The 21,552-nt window shown below is 42.3% G+C and overlaps 1 protein-coding gene across 2 annotated transcripts in view; it reads left to right on the forward strand.

The window, feature by feature from the left end:
• TMEM45A (transmembrane protein 45A) overlaps positions 1-21,552 on the forward strand; it is an 84,736-nt gene that overhangs the window by 24,610 nt on the left and 38,574 nt on the right. The window contains exons 1-2 of one of the 2 annotated variants that reach the window (XM_063602490.1): positions 2,112-2,351; positions 2,492-2,638. In XM_063602490.1, coding sequence (XP_063458560.1) covers positions 2,594-2,638 — 45 coding nt within the window. In that variant the 5' untranslated portion in view covers positions 2,112-2,351; positions 2,492-2,593. Of the gene's footprint in view, positions 1-2,111; positions 2,352-2,491; positions 2,639-21,552 lie in introns of those variants that run through there. The other variant, XM_008975400.6, reaches the window with a different exon arrangement.

Genomic DNA, 21,552 nt, shown 5'->3' on the forward strand with positions numbered 1-21,552 from the left:
CATTGAGCCTGGTTAAGCCTTTGAATTTTCCTTTGCATGTGTTCTCAATCACTGATGGTGCTGAATCATGAGGCATATTGCCAGACGTGGGAATGAAATTTTTCTTTTCTTTTCTTTTTTTTTTTTAAGACAGAGTCTCTCTCTGTCACCCAGGCTGGAGTGCAGTGGCACAATCTGGGATCATTGCAACCTCTGCCTTCTGGGTTGAAGCGATTCTCCTGCCTTAGCCTCCTAAGTAGCTGGGATTACAGGCATGTGCCACCACGCCCGACTAATTTTTTGTATTTTTAGTAGAGACAGGGTTTCGCCATTTTGGCCAGGCTGGTCTTGAACTCCTGACTTCAGGTGATCTGCCCGCCTTGGCCTCCCAAAGTGCTGGGATTATAGGCATAAGCCACCGCACCCGGCTGGGAATGGAATATTCTTAATGAGGAACTTGATAATGTCTGAAAAAGTAAATTTTCAGGAAAAGCCACAGGCTTGAAGTGTATCATCTTTCCTTCATGGTTTGGCACATCCATGTAAGGGTGTAAGTTCTGTAAGTTCTGTAAGTTCCTTTTCCATGTGTTAGTTAACAAATGACGTTTAGAAATATCCTCTTTCTCACTGTCCCCATGCCAAAGATCAGCCTTTCATATTTTTCCTTAATTGTCAAAGAAATATTTGAGCATCTAAGCTGATATTCTTTATTACTGTGGATGTGATTTGGGAAACAATTCTTGGAGGGCAACTCTGAGTCTGTGGTGAATAAAAAAGTGAGGATAAATGTGAATGAATATTGTTTCTGGGGTTCTCTGTGCAGCTGAAAAAATGATGAGCAAGTTATCTTAATTAGCTGAGCATCTTCCTCTTCTTGAAAGGGCCGTGATGCTTGTGATTGGAAAAAGCCATTCTTATGTGGCATCCTTTTAGGAAAGACTATGGTTTAAATGGGCTTGTTTACAGGCCTCACTTTTGGGCTTACCTCCACCTCCAAGCCATCCACCATCATTAGCCACGTTTCTAAAATTAACTTATTAGAGGAACTGTTTGATTCATGAGATAAGTGGGTTTTGATTGGGCGTGGTTATGGGGTTTAGGAGGGTCTGCTGGTTAGTTCCACTGAGACCCTGAACAGTATGAAGGGGAAGGCTAGTTAAGAAGCAGAAAGAGAAAAAAGGAAGCCAGTCTTCTCAAACATTTTGTTGGAAGTCTGCTGAAAGATTCATTTTGCATCTGGGCCCCACAGATTGCATAGCTGGTTCTGCCTCTATGCTTTCAGGTCGCTCAAGTGTTAACAGGAGTGAGAAATTAGAATCAAGGGCCCGTTTTATCACTTTCTTCCAAGTTTCTGTATCCACATGTGCACTGTATGAAACTGCTGTCCATACTCTTGTCTTAATTGATTTAATGTTTAATCTCCTTTAACAGAAGGTTTGCAGAGGTCTCTTTTCTTCTTCTAGTACAACTTGCATACTTATTTAGAGTCTGTAGTTAAAAGGGTGATTCAGGTCTTGGCAATATGTGGTACTTCTGTCCTTTGAAAAGAAGTCATTTTTAAAATCTTGGTTTACTTTGTTTTATGGTAACAAGACAATACACCTTCTTATTTATTTCACATGTGCACTCCACACTCATTCCAGCAGGCCTTATTTCTTAAGCAAGAGACAAGAAATGGCCTTATTGACTGGCAGGTACAAGTGCTGAAACTAGCACTAATGACTGTGAATATTCATTCCTGAGTCGTATTTGTGTTCAGACTCAGGTGAGGGGTGCAGACTGGAGTGTTCGTCTATTCCCCTTGTGTGGGTTAAGATAAGCTTGAGATGGTCGGCTTAGGTTGGCCCAGGTGAGAGAAGCAAAGTGATGGGTGGCCCTGTTCCCTGTGGGAGGCTTTACTTTTCCATGCTTACACACTGAACACCTAAGCTGGCCGGTCAAATAATCAAGAGGCAGACTTGGTAAAAATGTGAATAAATGAGTGTAGTTACTATATAGCCATTAAAGAAAAATCTGCTAATGGTGACTCAGTAGTGCCTCCCTGATTGTAAAGGACAATGTCTTCTGGTGAGCTGTGAGCATGTTCCATGGGTTGACAATCAGATTTACATGTCTGATGACATTAATTGCAGGGTGCTATGGGCCAGGTTTCTGAAGTTGGGTGGAGGTGGAGGCCACCGGCAGTGAGTACAACGCCCAGGGGAAGCATGTGAGTGGGAGGAAGAAAAGAGAGTTTTCTGGAGCTGTTGCAATGTGTATGCTGGTGAAATCGACTTGAGCATTAAGCAGTATCTCCCAGCATTGTTAGCTACTGAGTGGCACATCTTCAGTACGCATGATTCGTGGGGGACTCAGGCAGAGGTAAAAGTGTGGTAAGTTTTAATACTGTGTTTGCTTACTAGTTGCTTTTGACATGCATACAGGGGTGTGTGTGTGTGTGTGCATGTGTGTGTGTGTGTGTAAAACTGACTGTAAGATGTCAAGTTTCAGCCTATTGATTTTTTTATTCCAGAAACTTTTCAGCATTACCTAAGAAACAAAGGCTCAATTTTGGCTGCTTCATTCTTATCCCTTCTGCCACAGTTCTAACGTGCCTGATCTACTGAGACCAAGGATGACCAATGACTCAGAAGGGAAAATGGGATTTAAACACCCAAAGGTTAGTTTGGCGTTTCTGCAGTAACCTTTGGTGTGATAATGTGAAAAGAGCAAGAACTTTTGATTCATAAAGACCTAGTTTGAACCTGACTCTACCGTGTATTTATGACATTGTGCAAGTAACTTATTGTGGGTTGTGGCTAATCAAGGCAAAGTTAATACTAGCCTAATGCTGATGATTCTGTAGAAATTTTATTTCATTTTATGTTGGGATCTAGCATTGCGGGTGGATAGGAAGAGTTGATGTTGAAGATATGTGCCTTAAATGCTTCTCTTGATTTCTGTAGCATTTTCTTCCTCTGGGGCCTTCAGGAATCTGGCAGCTGAAGCGTTAGGTCTACCAGGCACTCTTTTTATCCATCCTTCCCATCCATCCATTTATCCACTCAACACTTAGGTACTGAACCACTTACTGTATGCCAGGCACAGTTGTAACAGCTAAGGATTAAGCAGTGAAGAAAAATAGAAAAAAAATCCTGTATACATGGAGCTTTCATTCTAGTGAGGGAGGAATGCAATAAACAAAACAAGTCAGTAATTATGGGTATATTAAAAGGGAATGTGTTACAGGGAAAATAAAGCAGGAAAAGAGGGTAGGGTATTGAGGCAATTTTAAATAAGGTGATAGAGCAGGTCTCATTGAGAAAGAGCTCCCCTGCAGAGCTCTGAAAACAATTTGCAGACAGTGCCTTCTTGTTATTACCAACCAGCAGTGCTCGTTGCCTTGTCTTCCTCTTGTTTATTCACTGAGGCCTCACCATTTTTGGTCCATGAAAAAAATAATTGTTTGAGAGCATAGAATATGACTTTTGGGTTTTCCCTTAGGGCTATGTTAAGATGCTAGTAGATGCTAGTTAAAGGATACCTTGGTGAGGCCCTCTTTTCCGCCCTTGCTGGGTTCTGGAAATGATACCTTCTGCTCTGTTATCCATGTGGCCTTATACATTGGGTACCTACCTGCAGAGCTTTTTTTGCATAACCTCTCTAGCCCCTCTTGTACGCCCCACACAAACCTCTGACAATGCAGCTAAGTATAGTCCCTTGTAGGGCTAGGCCTCTGCTTCTAGTCTTTTCCCTGCTTTCTTGGAGGAGCAGGCAGGCACGGGTTGCCGACCTAACTTCATGCTTTTGGACAACAGCAACCTCTGCCTTCACCATTTCCTGACCCAACATAGTGAAAGGAGAGTGTCTCATCACCAAGAAAAGCCTCTCACTTTCTCTGTCTTGGTCCAGGAGGTAGGAGAACAAAGAGGAGCAAATAAGTCAATCACATCATGGTGTCACAGCCAGGCTGGGACCTGGAAGCAACCTTTGCAGTACGAGGATGGGATCCACATCAAGAAGACACCCAGTCTTCTTTGGCCCATGATGGACCACGAGTCAGTGAATGTTTCATTAGCTTTCATGAAGGGGGATATCTGCTTTCTGGTAATTTTCAAAATATTAAAGAACCCCTTTCGGAGCTAGGAGCAAAGTTTAGCACGTGAAGCTCTGTGAAGGCAATGGATGCCTTTTAATTTGGGATTTAGTAGAGCTTAAATTCCCTCTGATACATCCTAAGTTCCCCAAAGGCAATGTGAATGGATGGGGTCTGGGCAATGTCTGCACCTCCAGCTGAGATGGGATATGGTAGGGTGTAGCTTTCATTTCCCCTTTCTTTCTTTTTTTGAGACCGAGTTTCCAGTTGCCCAGGCTGGAGTGCAATGGTGCAATCTTAGCTCACCGCAACCTCTGCCTCCTGGGTTCAAGCGATTCTCCTGCCTCAGCTCCCAAGTAGCTGGGATTACAGGCATGCACCACCATGCCCGGCTAATTTTGTATTTTTAGTAGAGATGGGGTTTCTCCATGTTGGTCAGGCTGGTCTCGAGTTCCCGACCTCAGGTGATCTGCCCGCCTGGGCCTTCCAACGTGCTGGGATTACAGTGTGAGCCACCACGCCCAGCCTCATTTCCTCTTTCTGATATGGATCTCAGAGGTGGCTTCTCCTTGGCTAGGAATATGACATTGCCACACCAGCTGCAGCACGTACACACACACCCTGGGGCTGTCCACCCCACATCATTCTGTGCCAGTTGTGTTGGCCTTTTTCTGCCCACTGAGGATCTAGAGAGACAGTGATGTCAGCCAGAGCTGCTGTGGCAGGTGGGGCTGTTCTGATGTCTGATCAAGTGGCCAGAGCCTCCTTGCCACATTCAGCTCCTGCCCACGTCCTCTAGGCTGGCCCCAGTACGGCTCTGGGCCACTTTCCATGACTGTGAAGTATATTTCTGCCCAGCTTAGTAGTAATGAGGAGTATTTATTTTTATACGTTTGCTTGTTGTTTCAGGTGGTAAGAGTTCTGTAGAAGCCAGGCTTTCCTAACATCCCAAGTCCTTCTTAGGCAGCATTTTGGTCCTCCAGTTATATACCTGCCCAGTTCTGTCCAATATTGAGTTCCAATCTATACTTGAAAAGACAAAGATGAACAGTAACAGGAGAGTAACTGTTGGGGGTGGGGGTAGTGGGCCCAGCTGCACTGACAATAACAATCCCTTCCCCACCCCTCCTTGGTTGTCTGTGAAGCTACTCTAAGGAGTAATTCTTCCCTGGACCATACCCTGTTGGGAAGCGAGGTGTGGAGGTGCCAGGCAGTGGTTTGGGGGGCTGACTCTGGCCCTTGACCTGTGAGTCACAGCTGTGTGGGAGATGCAGTATCAGTCCCTTGATTTGTTTGTTTTTCTGGATTGCACCTTTGTTGACAGTCTGGCACTTACTCTTGTGCATTTTGTTATTTATTTTCAATGGTGCAAGGCCCCAGTGTTCCATCCTCCTTCTGAATTCACAGAAACATCCACGCAAATAGACTGGCCTTGGCTCGGACTCACATTTGAGAGACTTCAATCTCCTTGGCCTGTCAAAATGAAGTTCTTCTTAAAAGTCCTAACTCTCTGGTGCTGGCCTATAGTCTAATCAATGCTTCCCAACCTTTTTCATGTCACAGTATACATGGACATGACATTATTTATGTAGGTGGGAGGGCTCATTCCTAGGCAGTAGGCCATCGGGGTCTGGCTACTATAGTCCTTGCCCCCTCACCCTCACCTGGCTGTTCCTGGGGCTTAGGGAAATTTGTGTTTCCCTGTGGCACACCTGTTCCCAATGGGGGCACACAGGTATGCTACAGCTAAGGTTAGAAGTTCTGGCCCAAGACCTAGCATAGACCACAATCTCAAGGTGCAACAAAGTGTCTCGTCCATAAACATCTTTGAAGATGATCCTAGAGGGTGGATGTACATTCCCAGGATGTTGTAAGTTTGGGAGAACCAAGTTCCTGTGGTTGCACCCATTGCTTGGTGCAGTCTGCCACCACCTGTCCTTCTAGAAGGAAGGGTAGAAGGATGCCAACACTGCATGTCCCCTCCAGGCCAGCATGACCAGGATCCTTGGCTTTGTGGCCAAACTCTAATGCTTAGCACTGCTTCTTTCCATCCTACCATATTCTGGGGTTATTTCACATGACTTCCACAGGTTCCTGACCTCCCAGCTTTGCTACATCTTCTGCATCGCTTAGAACATCACTTCTTATGCAATGGTTGCAGGGGTCATAGATATTCTGCTGATGTTGTCTGTTTGTGTTGCCGTGAACCACACCTGGATAACTGGTCTGGGTGGAATTCAGCTACTGCAAGAGTACATACTAGTCCTCTTTTAGCCCTTATGACTGTGTGGTACCAGGTGGTGGTTCTTACATTTAAACAGAACTATGGGCTCATCCATCCATTCATTCATTTATTTACTCGTTTAACAACCCTATTCAATAAATGCTGGCTACTGGGAATATAAAGATTAAAGTCATAGTCTCTGCCTTTCAGGAGCTCACAGTGCAGTGAGGGAGATCCAAGAAGTAAACAATGATGATATGCATGAGAAATTCCATTGGGTTCTGTGGGAACACAGAAGAGGGGGAAGATTCTTGCACTTGGAGAGTGGTCAGAGGAGGTTCCCTGGCTGAGATGAGATAACTTTTAGCTTGAATCTTTTCTCCTCTTCCTCTTCCTCCTCCTTCTCTTCTTCCTCCTCCCCCTCCTTTCTCCTCCTTCTCCTTCTCCTCCTTTCACCTCCTTCTCCTCCTTCTCCTTCTCCTCCTCCTTTCTCCTTCTCCTCCTCCTTCTCCTCCTCCTTCTCCTCCTCCTTCTCCTCCTCCTCCTTTCTCTTCCTTCTCCTCCTTCTTTTCCTTCTCCTCCTCCTCCTCCTTCTTCTCCTTCTCCTCCTCCTCCTCCTTCTTCTTTTTCTTCTCTTTCTCCTTCTTATTCCTTTTTGAACAGAGTTATCTGGGATGTATGCTAATTGAATGAAGGAAGGAAGGGAACTGCATAGAGCTAGAGAGCGGAACTTGAAGTGCCACCATTTTGTTTGGTCATAGTAGAATTCTAATGGGCAACAGTAGCTAATGAAATAAGGATCACTTAAGGAGGGAGAGGAGACCTCTACATTAGCCTGCAATGGTCAGATCATACTTTTGGAAGGAGAATGTCTGTGGGATTCACTCATAGAAACCCTGGAAAGTTTCCACTGGAGGAGAAAGAAATCTAGATGGCAAGCTGGCTTGAAGAGACTTGTTATGTGTGGCTTCTGTGAGTGCGGGAGGATGGTGGGGGAGACTGCCTTCTCTATCCTGCTTCTTTCATTCAAAAGACAGCATGATCTTGGGCAAGTGCCATGACATCTCCAAACCAGTGTCCTCATTTATAAACGTGGTTCTCATAATACCTCTCTTGCCAGGGTTGATATGATAATTAAATGACATAATTTATTGTTGTATGAAAGAATCTAACATAGTAACTACTCAACAGATGTTAATTTCTTTTTCCTTCCCATCTATCTTTTTTCTCTTCCTCTTTTCCTTCTCTTTTCCCTTTCCCCTGCCTTCATACATCAGCTCTTTATTAGGTAAGTAATATTTGTCAGGCATCTTGCAAGTTTTACATTGTCCAATATGGTAGCCACAAGCCACATGTGGCTATTGAACAACTGAAATGTAGCTAGTCCCAATTGAGATGTGTTGTAAGTGTGAAATACACACAGAAGTTGGGGTAGTTAACACTCCACCTTGTCCCCACACCATTTCCAGGGCATGCTTTCCTATGGGCAGGAGACTAGAGGCATTTTGAGTCTGTGGAGGCTTTTCCTATAAAAAGCCAGTCTTTGATGGGTTTCTAAGGTGGTCTTCGATTGCTGACCAGTAAGCTCACCTTCCCTCCTGCAATGACATTTTTATAAATGACAGTCTTGCTTTTAAATTCCTAGTATGTGGTCTTAATTTCCACACAAGTCTGGAAATGTTGACTTAGTACAAAAAGAAAAAAAGGCTAGGCATGGTGGCTCACACCTGTAATCCCAGCACTTTGGGAGGCAGAAGCAGGAGGATCGCTGTGGCCAGGAGTTGGAGACAAGTCTGGGCAACATAGTGAGGCCTTGTCTTTAAAAAAATAAAAAAATTAGCCGGGTGTGGCAATGTGTGCCTGTAGTCCTAGCTATTTGGGAGACTGAGGCAGGAGGATAACTTGAGTCCAGGAGTTTGAGACTGCAGTGAGCTATGACTGAGCCACTGCACTCCAACCTGGGCAACAAAGCAAGACCTTGTCTCTGAAAAAAAAAGAAAAAGAGAAAAAAATGGAATGCCAACTATCTCATTAATAATTTTTTTTCTATTGAGCACATATTTAAATGACAACATTTTGGCTATATTTGGTTAAATAAAATATATTATTAAGCTTAATTTCACTGGTTTCTTTTTACTTTTAAAAATGTGGCTACTGAAAAATTAAAATTACATATGTGTCTTGCACTGTGTTTCTGTTGGGCAGCACTTTGTGGAGCTTATGTCTGATGGGGGGAAGGTAGAAAAGCAACAACAGCAACAGAAAGATATTTTTAAAATAAATGTAAAAAACAACAAATACAAAATTACACATTGTGATGCATACTGTGAAGACAAGTTTCTATGGAAAGGAAAATGAGAAGACCTAACTTCATTCAGCTGACCCATGGAAGGCCTCGCTGAGGAAGACACATTTGTGCTGTGCCTTGAGGGAGGCTCTTCCCACAGAGTTTCCAGCCAAAAGTGGAGACAGAGCATTCCAGGTAGAGGAAACAGCCTTCCGGGGAGTATTTCTTGAGATTCCCAAACACTTGTGGTCAGCAATGGGGAGAAACAGACCCATGAAGGGTCCCCTGACTTTTCAGAGCTTGTGGTACGGGGAGACAGGTGGACAGGCATGTGCTCTAGGCTGCAGGGATGCGACAAGTAGTACTGGCTCTGGAAGCACTTTTCCTTCCTCTCTTCTCTCTGCCTCAGAAGCATCACTGACCACAGTCCTGCCCTTGGAGGTCCCGGGGCTGGTCTGTTCTTCCTTCATGGTGGGTAGTGAATAACACTCACATTTGTCCCTTGATTCCTTGTTCTCTCCCGTGGCTCTGACTCAGACTCCCATCTGGGAAATGAGCGTCTGCAGCAGCCACTTAACTAGTTTCCTTGCCTCCAGCCTCTTTCTCCCTTTCATATACTCTGTGTGACGCTGCCAAATTAATCTTCCTGAAATACCATTTAGCCCTTGTAATTTCCCTGATAGCACCCTGCTGCTGGCAGAGGAGCTGTGTGCTGGGAGCTTCTGGATGTCTCTCACTTTTCACCTTTACCTTTTCCTTCTATGGGCGATGACACCGTTTGCAGAGAAGCATGTTCTACTGCCAGCCTCTTTAGCCTGAGGAACTCTTAAAGTCTCATCTTCAGCCATCTTCCCATATTTCTACTCTTGCCTTGCATTTTCTTCTGGGCCAGGCATACTTGAGTCATCATTCTTTAAATGCTAAGGGCCACTACCTCCCAGGGAAGAAAGAGTATTAACAACAGCTCAGGTTCTGGCATCCATCAAACTAGCTTCAAATCCCAGCTCTGCCATTAAACTAGCTGTGGGAACCTTTTCAAGAAGTCATTTATCTTTTCTAAGCCTTAGTTTTCTCATCAGTTGACACCATGAGGCTAAAAGTAATTTGTACCCCTTGGGGTTGGGTTCTTTAGATAGTACTGCAGATAGACTTAAGGCAAGTTAGCCATAAAGAACTTTGTTATTTTAGATGGAAAAAAATTATCTGCCAAAAAAATTCTAGATTTTCTTTTCTCTTTCGAAATCCATTAGTTTTAGATTGCAACAGACTGGTCACAACTCCAACAAATTAAGCTACAAAGAACAGACTGTCTTGGAGTCCCCTAAGTAATTAAGCAAGGTCCTTTGCAAATTAGGAAGCTTTAAGTGGAAGGAAGAATCTAGTTCAAGGTTGGCTTTTATATTTGCACTCACAGGCACAAAGTGAGTCCATGTGGCTATAATCATGTTTCTGAATTTTTTGGATGAAGACATAAAAATCTCATATCCTCTATTTATGTCCGTATTTTAAAATAGGTATTTAAAATACATAAATGTAATTTAAAATTATAATATATATGCTTTTTGGGACACCACCTACATCAGGAATGACTGAGCAAGAGACCGCCTTTCTTTCTATTGATCTCTTTGGAAGATGTAGTGTGTAGCAGTTAGTCAACAAGAGAGGACTATGACACCTGGTCCAGAGTTAGTGCACAATAGATATTTGTAAAGTGAGAATAAATGAGGGTCAATAAAAAAGTATTTCAAAAACTCCCTTATGGTGACTGAAATGTCTATAGATTACTGCAGTATTTGATGACAAGAAAAGAAACAAAACTCCAACAAGAGTTCAAATGTCTTGTATACTATATTTTAAAAATCTGTTCAAAGGAACAAGGTGAATATAGTGCCATCATTCTCAGCTACCCTCATGATAGTCCTTCTTACTTTGGGCCCAAGACTTTGGCCTTTTTTTCTATTTGCTCAGAACCAGTAAAAATCTAATGATTCAGTGACTGTGGTTACAGAATGCTGGGAATTGTGACGAGGTTGGGAGAAACATTGGAAACTGTCCTTGACCAAGGGTTCCAACCTTATGAAATATGAAATAGACCTATTTTTAACATCTGAAGATTTCCAGATCTCTCTCCATCCTGTCCTGCAATTTTATTGTGGGTGTTTTAGTATCTGTTGATTGAGAAGAAAGATATACCAGTTCATGATGACCTCTTGCAATGCAACTTTGGCCGAGGAATCTTCAGTTCACCTGATGGAACCACTAACATTTTAGACCAAATTTCTAATTGTATTAATGAGGCACAGGACCACTTTTGGTTTAGGAATAGCCCGGGTATAATTCAGAAAAGCATAGGATGTTCAAATAGAGATTTGAAAATATCCGGAAGTCACAACCAAGACAACTCAGGACACCAGATAAGACTGGTGTTGCTTGAGAAATCTTCACCCTGAGCTGTTGCAGTGTTCATTACTCAATGGAAATCCCTTCATGGATCACCACATAAAATGCAGAATGCTTAGTGAAATTTGAATTTTGAATAAACAACACGTGCACTATATGGAACATACTTGTGCTCAAAAACTACCTGTTGTTTATGTGAAATTTAAATTTCACTGGGTGTTCTACACTTTTGTTGTTGCTAAGTGTGGTCACTCTACCTTTAGGTGTCCACAGTGGTGCCAAGGGTTGAAGGACAGGAATTAAAAACATGGGTTGTATTCCAGCATGACTGTCAACATAGATTACTGATGCATTTTCTGGGAACCTTTTGCATCTCTAAGGCTGTAAGGCTCTATATTTGGTTTTCTCAGGGATCCTTGTTCTCCCTCAGGGGTGTGCAACCCAACTTGGGCAGTGGCAGCCCAGGAGGAAGTTGTTGATTTATTCTCTTGGTTCATTTTCATTTACTTTGAGGTTTTGTCATGAATTTGTATACCTGACCTTCTGTGAAGTGAGGGCAGAATTGAAGGTGGGGATTTCTTGGGGCTGAAGTAATGACTTTAAGGGTGAAATCAAGGGACAGAGGAGGAGGCAGGATGGAAGGAGACTTCAGCTCACTTGGACCCCTTGTTTTTTTCTGTACAGGAGTCAGAACATTTTCCAAGAAGCATGGCAGACTAGAAACTCTCCACCTTTTCTTGTCTAAATTTGAATTTAAAGGAGATTGGAATTTAGCTGCTCAGCTCTGTCTCTTTTTTTTAAACACAGTTTCCTTCTCCCTCTATAAGCTAAGTTTAAAAGAAAAGCTGGCATTGTACTGTTTTTTAAATCATTTATTTAATTTATAAATGAAGTATCCTAGGATTTTAAATTCTGATTGTAGAATCAATGAATTTATTCCAAAAGCATGCAGAACACTATGACAGAGCCAAAGAAAGAGCTTATTTTAATGAACATTCACATTAAAAATTCTGTTTCCATAAAGGCAGAGCAATGTAAAAAAATGACTTTCATATGAGGCCTTAAGGGTCAGATAGTTTCTGTTTTATAGGAGATTGGAAAGAAAGCACTGCAAATGAAGCTCCTATTTGTTGGATGGGCTTTTCTCTCCTACCAAGGACAAGAATTTTGAAGGTTCATTTTATAAAGTTGTATGGTGGTGAATGCCATTGTTTCCACACAAACACTCCTTTCCCCCATAAGACCTCAAATGTTTGGTTGTGCAGGGGGATTTAAAATCAGAGAACATGAAGAAATTAAAAATGAAGCAATTAGTTGTAGGCTTTAACAATTAACAGAAAAAAACCAGGGGCTAGAAGGCAGTAGCATATGAGTTTGAGAAACACTGCTTTACCTCATTCTTTCTTTCACTGGGCATTAGCTAGTCCCACACTCAGCATAGCCTTGATTCAGTCATTTAACATTTTAAAGTGCAAGCTTGGTGCTTGAATAAATAAGCAGCTCCTGGGTAGCGGGAAGAGATGGAGACTCAAAGAGGTCATCTCAGCATAGTGTGGGAGGCCATGCTGCAGCGAGGGGATGTGCAAGCACTGTGGGGGCATAGTGGGAACAGCCTAAATCAGACTGGAAGTTCAAGATCAAGAGAAGAATCACCTCCAAGACTAGACCTTTGGGTTGTAACTGTGAGTCTTGGAGTCTTGGAGTCAAAACCTTGTGAGTCTTGGAGTCAAGACCTCAGATTTCTCAGGCCAGCCTTTATTTTTACTTTTATTTTTGTGATAGGGTCTCACTCTGTCACCCAGGATGGAGTGCAGTGGAGTGATCTAGCTCATTGCAACCTTTGCCTCCCAGGCTCAAGAGATTCTCCCACCTCAGCCTCCTGAGTAGCTGGGACTACAGGCACGTGCCATTATGCCTAACTTTTGTATTTTTTTGTACATATGGGGTTTCATTATGTTGCCCAGGCTGGTCTCAAACTCCTGAGCTCAAGTGATCCACATGCCTTGGCCTCCCAAAGTGCTGGGGGTTATGGGCGTGAGCCACCATGCTAGGCCAACCTTGATTTCTGATATTTTGTTCTATCAGAACAACATGTTTACGTGTACAGACCCTGTACAGAAAGACCGTGTCTCTGCTCCTTGGCTCTTCCATCTCTTTTTATCCTTCCCAACTTTTTAAATGGAAAATTTCAAGTATATATAAAAATAGAATAGTATAACATACTGATTACCCCGTTTCAACAACAATTACTAACTCATGCCAACTTTGTTTTATCTATTCTTCCATCCATTTCTCCTGTCCCCCAGAAAATATCTGTATAAGTTAGGGTTCTCTAGAGAGACATAACCAAAAGGTTGTGTGTGGGATGTGGAGAGGGAGATTTAGGAATTGGGTCACACAATTTTCAGGGGCTGGCAAGTCTGAAATCTGCTGGCCTGGAGCTGGGGACCCAGAGGGTAGTTGATGTTGCAATCGCAAAACCAAAGGCAGTTTCGAGGGAGAATTCATTCATCCTAGAGAAGACCTCAGTCTTTTAAGACCTTCAACTGATTGAATGACTCCTGCCCCTCCAGCCTCCATTCACCAGTATAGAGGGTAATCTGCTTTACTCAAAGTCTACTGATTTAAATGTTAATAATATCTAAAAATATATTCACTGTAACATCTAGACTGGTCTTTGACCAAAAGCTGAGTTATGTTTTAACCAAATTGACACATAAAATTAACCATCACAATTTTGAAGCTAATCCAACTTATCACATTATTTGATCCATAATATTTTAGTATATATCTTTATAAAATAAAGATTCTTTAAAAAATGTATATGGAATACTATTAGGACCCATATGAAATTAAACATCCTGAATTATTTTTGTTTGAATTAGGATCCAGATAAAGCCCATACATTGCAATTACAGATATGACTCAGAAGTCTCTTTTGATCTGTGGATTTGTTCTTTATCTCTTTTTTGTTTTTCTTTAAGTTCATCTGTTGCAGAAACTATTTTGTCCTGTAGAATTTTGCATCATCTGGATTTTACTGATTGCATTCCCATGATATAATTTAAATGTTCCTTTGTCCCTGTGTGTCCCATAAATTAGTAATTATATAAATAGTTTGCATCACACCCAGGCTTTTTTTTTTTCTGCAAAAATACATTGGGTGTATCTTGTTGAGTTGTCTCTCTTTCAGATGTCAGCAGCCTTTGATTAACATTGTTTGACTCTATTAATTTATTAGGGTATGTAAAATTCTAAATTTGATCATTTCTTCTTGCATTTATGCATTGAAATATTTCTGTAAAGAGTAATTTGCCCTCATTAATTATTTCATTATAGTTTTTCCTAATTATTTATCTCAGCGTTTCCCAAATTGGGACTGATAAACTCCTGGAAATGTGCTGACATGTTCTTTTGTGTGTGTCTGCGTGAGTGTATGTGTGTGTGTGTGTGCATGGTCTGCAAGCTTTCTATTATAATAATATAACTCAGCATTTTTATCTCAATAATGATTGAGAAACATTATAAGTATATCTGGATCACCTAGGTGATCATCTATTGAAGTTAAATCAATGAACTCAGAGCTGGAGTTTGCGTTTGTATTTAGGATCATGAGGATAGCAAGCAGCACTGCTTTAATTATCAAGGGTTAAGGAAGAAAGAAGATGGGCTTAATATGCCAAGTCACTTTTCAGTGGCTATTAGCTTGAATAGAGAATCAACTAGAGCAATTGAATTGCTATCATGATGGTAGTAAGCAGCACTGCTTTAATTATCAAGGGTTAAGGAAGAGAGAAGATGGGCTTAATATGCCAAATAACTTTTCAGTAGTTATTAGCTTGAATAGAGAATTGAATAGAGATTTATGCCCCAATTTGGGGCATACAGTAATTACATATTCTGTACCAAAAAGATGATACTTTGTAGCCGTCAGTACCATAATGATGCTGGCGATTTATTTTAGCAAAAATCATTTTTTGTTATATTTGAGATGCATTCATTTATTTGATTTTTGCTGGGTTTGTAGTTTTGCTTAATTTGTAAATTTGTTTCATTTTTACAGTTGTCCATGTAAATACTTCTACTATTTAAGAAAGTTTATAATAGAAGTGATTTGGGCCAACATACTGACTCTGAAAGAATAATTTTTTTCCTTTTTTGAAGATCTTCACATTACTCAAGTTTGAGAAGTGCTGCTTTATCCCATTCTTGCTTTCATAGGACTATTAGCAAGTCTCACATTCAGCATAATTTGTCCTGTTAAGGAGTGATCTCTGCTCAGAGTACTTGGAGTCAAATGGTGTGTGCCTACAGATCAACACCCTGGAACACTCAGAGAAAAAGAGCTGTATTTATGAAAAGGTATTTTGGTGCCTCCTGCTCTCCCCGACATCATGTTAAACCAGAGAACAGAAGCACTTGGCTCCTTCTGCATCTTTGGCTGGTTCCTTGTAAGGCCTGATAACTGGAGAGTCTTAGGCTGTACCTACACATTACTGTAACAACTTTTTGGAAAGATAAAAACCAGAACAAAAGTCATCTACAGCAGGCTTTTCCGGCTTTAATGTACTTAACAGATCTTTTAAAAATGCAGATTCTGAGCTCTGACTCTCTCAGGTGATGCGGCCGGCCCATATGCCATTCGTTGAGTAACCTGAGTCTAAACAACCAACTGCTTTGTCTTTATGCCATGATCGTTTTATTTTCCTAGGATAATTCATAGAAAGCTGTCAGTACAGTATTTGATACAGAGCCAGCATTTGATAATTGTTCATTGTTCTTGTTATGGTTGTTATAGTTGTTACGGTGAGTTTCTGAGGCATGGAGATGGGTGGAAATGATGAAAGAGAAGATGGGAGTTTAGAGATTGACAGGCCTGAATTAAGATCCCAGCTTTGCCATTTGTAAGCTGTTTGACCTGGGCAAGTTTTTCAGCCTTTCTAAGTCTCTCTCTTGTCAAATGTTAAATGGGGAGAAAAATAGTACCTCAAGGAATCAAGAGGATGCTATGCAGCTCCTAGAGAGATGGGTATTTGATAAATGCCATTTTTCTTCCTTTGTTCCTTTTTGGACATAGACTTGGGGCTCAGTCTTGGTTCTGTGGCAACATTATTGTGAGTTGCATTATAATCCCTATGAAATGCAGCTCTTTCTCATTATCTTTAAAGTGGGGATAATAATTATGATGATTAAATTAATGGGTGCATGTAAAATGTCTTGGTACATAATAGGAGCCCAGTCATTACTGGCCTCTCTCTCCCCTCCCTTCCTTCACTTAGCGATGCAGTTGGCGAGGTCAACCAAGCTTAGGCACAGCTTTAAGACAGGGGACCCACGGTTTCAATTTCAGTTGACTAGAATAATCTGGAGATCTTACAAAAGAAAAAAAAAAAGATTCCCAGGCCTTACCCCAAGAGACTCTGATTTAATAGGTTCTGGGTTGGGATCAGATACCGTGCATATTTTTAATGGTTCTCCCAGATGTTTTGCATAGGCATCCAGGCTGAGAATCACGGCTCTAGTAGACAGCTAAGCCTTGATCACTATCAGATGGCTCTTAGCATTCCTCACGTCTGCACAGCACAGCACACCACACCTTTTCCACCCCCAGCTCCAGCCTTTCTGATTGTTTCTTCCTACACACTCCTGTTTTTGTGCGCTCCCATGAGAAGGCTGCAACTTTGCCCTTCCCTTGGCACACTGGGGTGAGCACTTCTGGAACCCATCACAACCAGGCAGGGCAGGGGAGCCTGAGCTCAGCATGCCTCCCAGCCCCACCCTTCACACTGAGACACACAGAAATCCCTTTGGGTTCCTGCCTGAGGAAGAAGACACCCCTCTGGAGAGCTTTGAGGCATTTGAAGGAGAAACAAACCTATGACATGAGGCAGTGCCTACTGTGTGGCAAGAACTTTACTTGTATGATGTCTGCTTATCCTCAGCTTTATGAGGTAGTTTTATTGATATTGTCATTCTCATTTTATAGAAGAAATTGAGGCAAAGTTAAATAGCATGCCCAATGTCAAGCACACAGTGGTCTTTGTATTAGAGTAGTCTGATTCTAGAATCTGGGGTCTTAAAAAAATGACGCCTGGGTCCACTCAGACTAATTGAAGGAGAGTCTCTAGAGATTGGGCCCTATATACTGGTATTTTTTATGAGCTGTTCAAGCCAAATGTGAGACCTGGACAACACTTTGCTCTTCTGTCTCCCAGGCTGACTTGGAACCTGAGTCTGTAGAGATTCCTTTTATTCCTGTTCTCTTCTTCCCCTCTTCTGTTGGCGATTTAAAAATTTTTTTGTTTTCATGCTTGTTAGAGATCCTCGGTCTGACTGTCATTCCTAAGAGGGTTGTGATAAGCTGAATAATGGCCTTCAGAGATGTCCATATTTTATTTTCTGGAAACAGATAATATGTTACCTGACGCAGTCAAAAGGATTTTGCAGACATGATTAAAGTTCAGGATTTGGGGCTGGAGAGATTACCCTGGATTATTCAGGTAGGCCCAGTGGTTCTCATAAGGAGGGAGGCAGGAGGATCGGACTCAGAAGAAGGAGATGTGGCAAAAGGAGAAGGGGTCAGAGTCAGTGAGAGAGATTTGAAGATGCCATGCTGCTGGCTTTGAAGATGGAGGAAGAGGCCTGGAACCCAGGAACACAGGAGGTATCTAGAAGCTGGAAAAGGCAAGGAAAGGGATTCTCCCCTGCAGCCCCGAGAGGGAACGTGGCCCTGCCAGCACCTTGATTCTCCATCTGTGAGACCCATTTCAGACTTCTGACCTCTAGAACTGTAAGATAATAAACTTGAGTTGTAATTAGTGGTAATTTGTTAGACCAGCAGTGGGAAATTAAACCAGGGGTATTTGGTGCTGTAGAAAGTGCACTGTCCTCCAGCACCCCAGAGAACTGGATTCCATTTCTGCACTCTACCATTCACTGGCTGTGAATAATTCTGGCAAGCCACCAGATGTCTTTAAGATAAGCTGTTTCTTCTGGGAATTAGAGCCAAGAAACCAGATGTCCTTGAGGGCAGGACTGGGCTGATGACCTCACACACCTCACAGATGCACTCCCTGCCATAGCCTTGATTCTTCTGCTCAGCTCAGCTCTGCACTTCCCAATAGGAACCACTGTTCTCGCCCCCTCAAACTGAGCCTGAGCTCTCTATCACGTTGTCCTGGGTTATTTTACCACTGGCTGAAATTATTTTGTGTGTTAACTTGTCACAGGCACTTGCTAAAATCAGGAGGCACTATTTCCTTGGCTGGGCCTTTTTTTTTTTTTTTTTTTTTTTGAGATGGAGTCTCACTGTGTCTCCCAGGCTGGAGTACAGTGGTGCAATCTCGGTTCACTACAACGTCCGCTTCCCGGGTTCAAAGGATTCTCCTGCCTCAGCCTTCCGAGTAGCTGGGATTACAGGTACCATGCCTGGCTAATTTTTGTATTTTTAGTAGAGATGGGGTTTCGCCATGTTGGCCAGGCTGGTTTTGAATGGCTGGGCCTATTTTTTTAAGAAATTAATTAAAAATTAACAATGAACTATAAATTTCCCAACACCAAGAGACTGAGAGACCAGAGTTATTCTGTTGGCTTTTCCCCTCCACTCCAGTCAAAATTGCACAATGTTTTGATATCACCTCATTGGCTTCAGACTCTGCTTATGTGATTTATTTGTTTTTCACAAACTTCTCCCTGCCCTACTTCCAGTATTTGAGGGTGGACATGGGGCATTATGTCTAATTGGCCAGCTCTTTCAAAAAGGGGAGATATTCTAGACCTTTGTATGACTGTACCTAGTGCAAATATAATTGGTAGTGATGACATCCAATCATAAGTCCTTGGCCTCATATATGCATATTTAATACTAAGTCTCTTTATCCTTAGTAGTAATATTAAACCGCAAACTTGAGTGACTTGTGTGTGAAAGTTTTCTCATGGGAATTGTGCAAACTTCATTTTTTCCAAATGATGTTCTGTTTGTTCTATTAGTTGCTGTACCTTATCTTTTGAAAAAAGTGAACATGATCTTGGTTGTACTTAGTTGGATAAAATAGTTAACAGCTAAGTTTGTTACATTCTTTTTGCCTAAGAGAAAAGGGGAAAAAAAGTCTTGACGTTAAGGGGATTTCACCAAGGTTCTCCTAGACCAATGTTTCTTAACTAGTGACAAGAGTGAGAATTTGCCCCCCAGGTGACATTTATCAATATCCATAGATATTTTTGGTTGTCACATCTAGGGGGAAGGTACTGCCAGCATCTCGTAGTTAGAAGCCAAGGAGGCTACTAAACATCCTACAATGCACAGAACCCCTCACCCTGCCCCTGCACCAAGGAAGTAAAGAATTATCTGATCTTCGATGTCAATAGTACCATTGTTGAGAAATTCCATCCTGGATCAGTGTTGCTCAAACTTTAATGTGCATCTGAGTCACTTGGGGATCTGGTTAAAAAAGATTCTGATTTGGTAGGTCTAGGTGGCCCATGAGAGTCTGTATTTCCAACCAGCTCCCACTTGGTGTAGCCACTGCTGGTGTAAGTGCCACAATTTGAGTTTAAATGTCCTAGAATTCTTGTTTCTTATCTGTCTTCCTACACTAAAAGATAAGTTCCATGAGAACAAAGACCTTGTCTATGTCCTGTCCGCAATGGCTAGAACTATAACTGGCATATCATAGTTGTTTAATAAATATTTGTTGAAAGCATGAATGGATCCATGGAGGAATTAAGAAATGAATAAATAAGCAGACAGGCAGGAGCACTGCTTATTCTCACACGTACCTCTGAAGAACCTTAGAGGCACTTATTCTTAAAAAAACTGAATTTCCTCTCAACAAAGCCAGAAATTCACCAACAGCTTTGCCCAGGGCATGACAGTCTTCCTCAGGTTAAAAATGGTCTCCTTTCTCTGATGTCTCACATTGTCCCTTCTGATGCAGTTCCACTGGATAGATGGTTGGGCTGATAATAGTGGGAAAAACCAAAGGCCCAAACCCTGGCCCCACACCCCAGCCTGTCCCAAGGTGAAAGGCCTAGATTCAATCATATTTGTTTGTATTTTGGCAGTAGGGGGAAGGAGGAAGTGGGGATTTTTTTTGAGATGGAGTTTTGCTGTTGTCGCCCAGGCCGGAGTGCAATGGCACGATCTCGGCTCACTACAACTTCCGCCTTCCAGGTTCAAGTGATTCTACTGCCTCAGCCTCCTGAGTAGCTGGGATTACGGGCACCCCACAACCACGCCTGGCTAATTTTTGTATTTTTAGTGGAGACGGGGTTTCACCATGTTGGCTAGGTTGGTCTCAAACTCCTGACCTCCGGTGATCCGTCCAGCTTGGCCTCCCAAAGTGCTGGGATTACAGGCATGAGCCACCATGCCTGGCCAGAATAGGTTTTTAAAGGAAAATGAGGTTAGATTGAATTTCATGGTGTAACCTCTGGGGGAAAGACGTCTTCTAGTGGGCAACAGGGAGCTGAGGGGTGGGGAGAACCGGATGCTGGTATAGTTTGTACACCTGTGAGCTTTGGGAACTCAGAGATCTATTAGCCTCAGTTGGCAAATCATTTCCTTGTTTTTGCTCTCTGGGCCTCCGATTGCCCTTGTCTTCCACCTTCCGCACACAAGGAAATCCAAACAAAGCCATTTTGGAATCCTATCTAGGAGTGGCTTTCCTTCCCAAGGTGGTCCCTGTGCTCTTGTAGAGAATTTGCTCAGAACCCAAAATACGCTCCAGTGTCCTCCTGAGAATTGGTTGTGTTGGGCAGAAGACAGAAAGGAGAGAGAAGAGCAGGATGACAGGAAGAGGAGTAAAGAAGAGGCAAAGAAGGCGAGGCCATAAGAACAGGGCCACAGGGCATTCTCTGTAGATTGGCCCAGGAGATAGCCAAACGTTCACACAGGTGTCATTGTCACAGAGCTCTTGACGATAGCAACTCTCTCCTTTAGAAGCTGTGATGCGAGTGAATGTGTCAGCCCTGCTGATTCAGGTGTGGTCACTGCATTTTGACTGTACATTGTTTTGTAAACTTGTCAGGCCCACTGGGTGCCTGTGACTGCGCTGAACCAAAGAGAAACAGAGAAACAGCTTTCTCGTCTGGGTTGGGAGCCAGTAGAGTAATACCGGGTTTGGGAGTCCTGCCTTTGAAGCAGTTCATCAACACTGAAGAATGTTCTGCATCTTTCCTGGGACCTATAAGGGATTCAAGTTTGCTATAAGGAAAGGTCAATAGAGAGTGAGATTTGTTTGTCATCAGAATGGGTTATTAAAGCACTTGGAGGAATTTACCTTTCTGGATGTCTTCAAATAGAAACTAGATTCTTGTATTATGGGATGGTTTAAGGGCTCTCAGAGGCAGAGAGATGTATATCCCTATCATATTCCATCTTTGCTCAAAAATATTCTATTGCTTCTTATTGTTCATAGGATAAAGTTTAAATTTCTGAAACTGGCATTCAGGGTCTTCTATTATTTGGCTCTAAACCTTTCCTAGGTCTTTCTTTTTTAAAAGATAAGTTAAACACAAAACAAAACAAACAGAAAGCAGCAAACTAGGAATAGAGAACTTTCTCAACTTGATACAGAATATCTACAC

This window comes from Pan paniscus, chromosome 2, assembly GCF_029289425.2.
Source record: "Pan paniscus chromosome 2, NHGRI_mPanPan1-v2.0_pri, whole genome shotgun sequence".
NCBI lineage: Eukaryota > Metazoa > Chordata > Mammalia > Primates > Hominidae > Pan > Pan paniscus.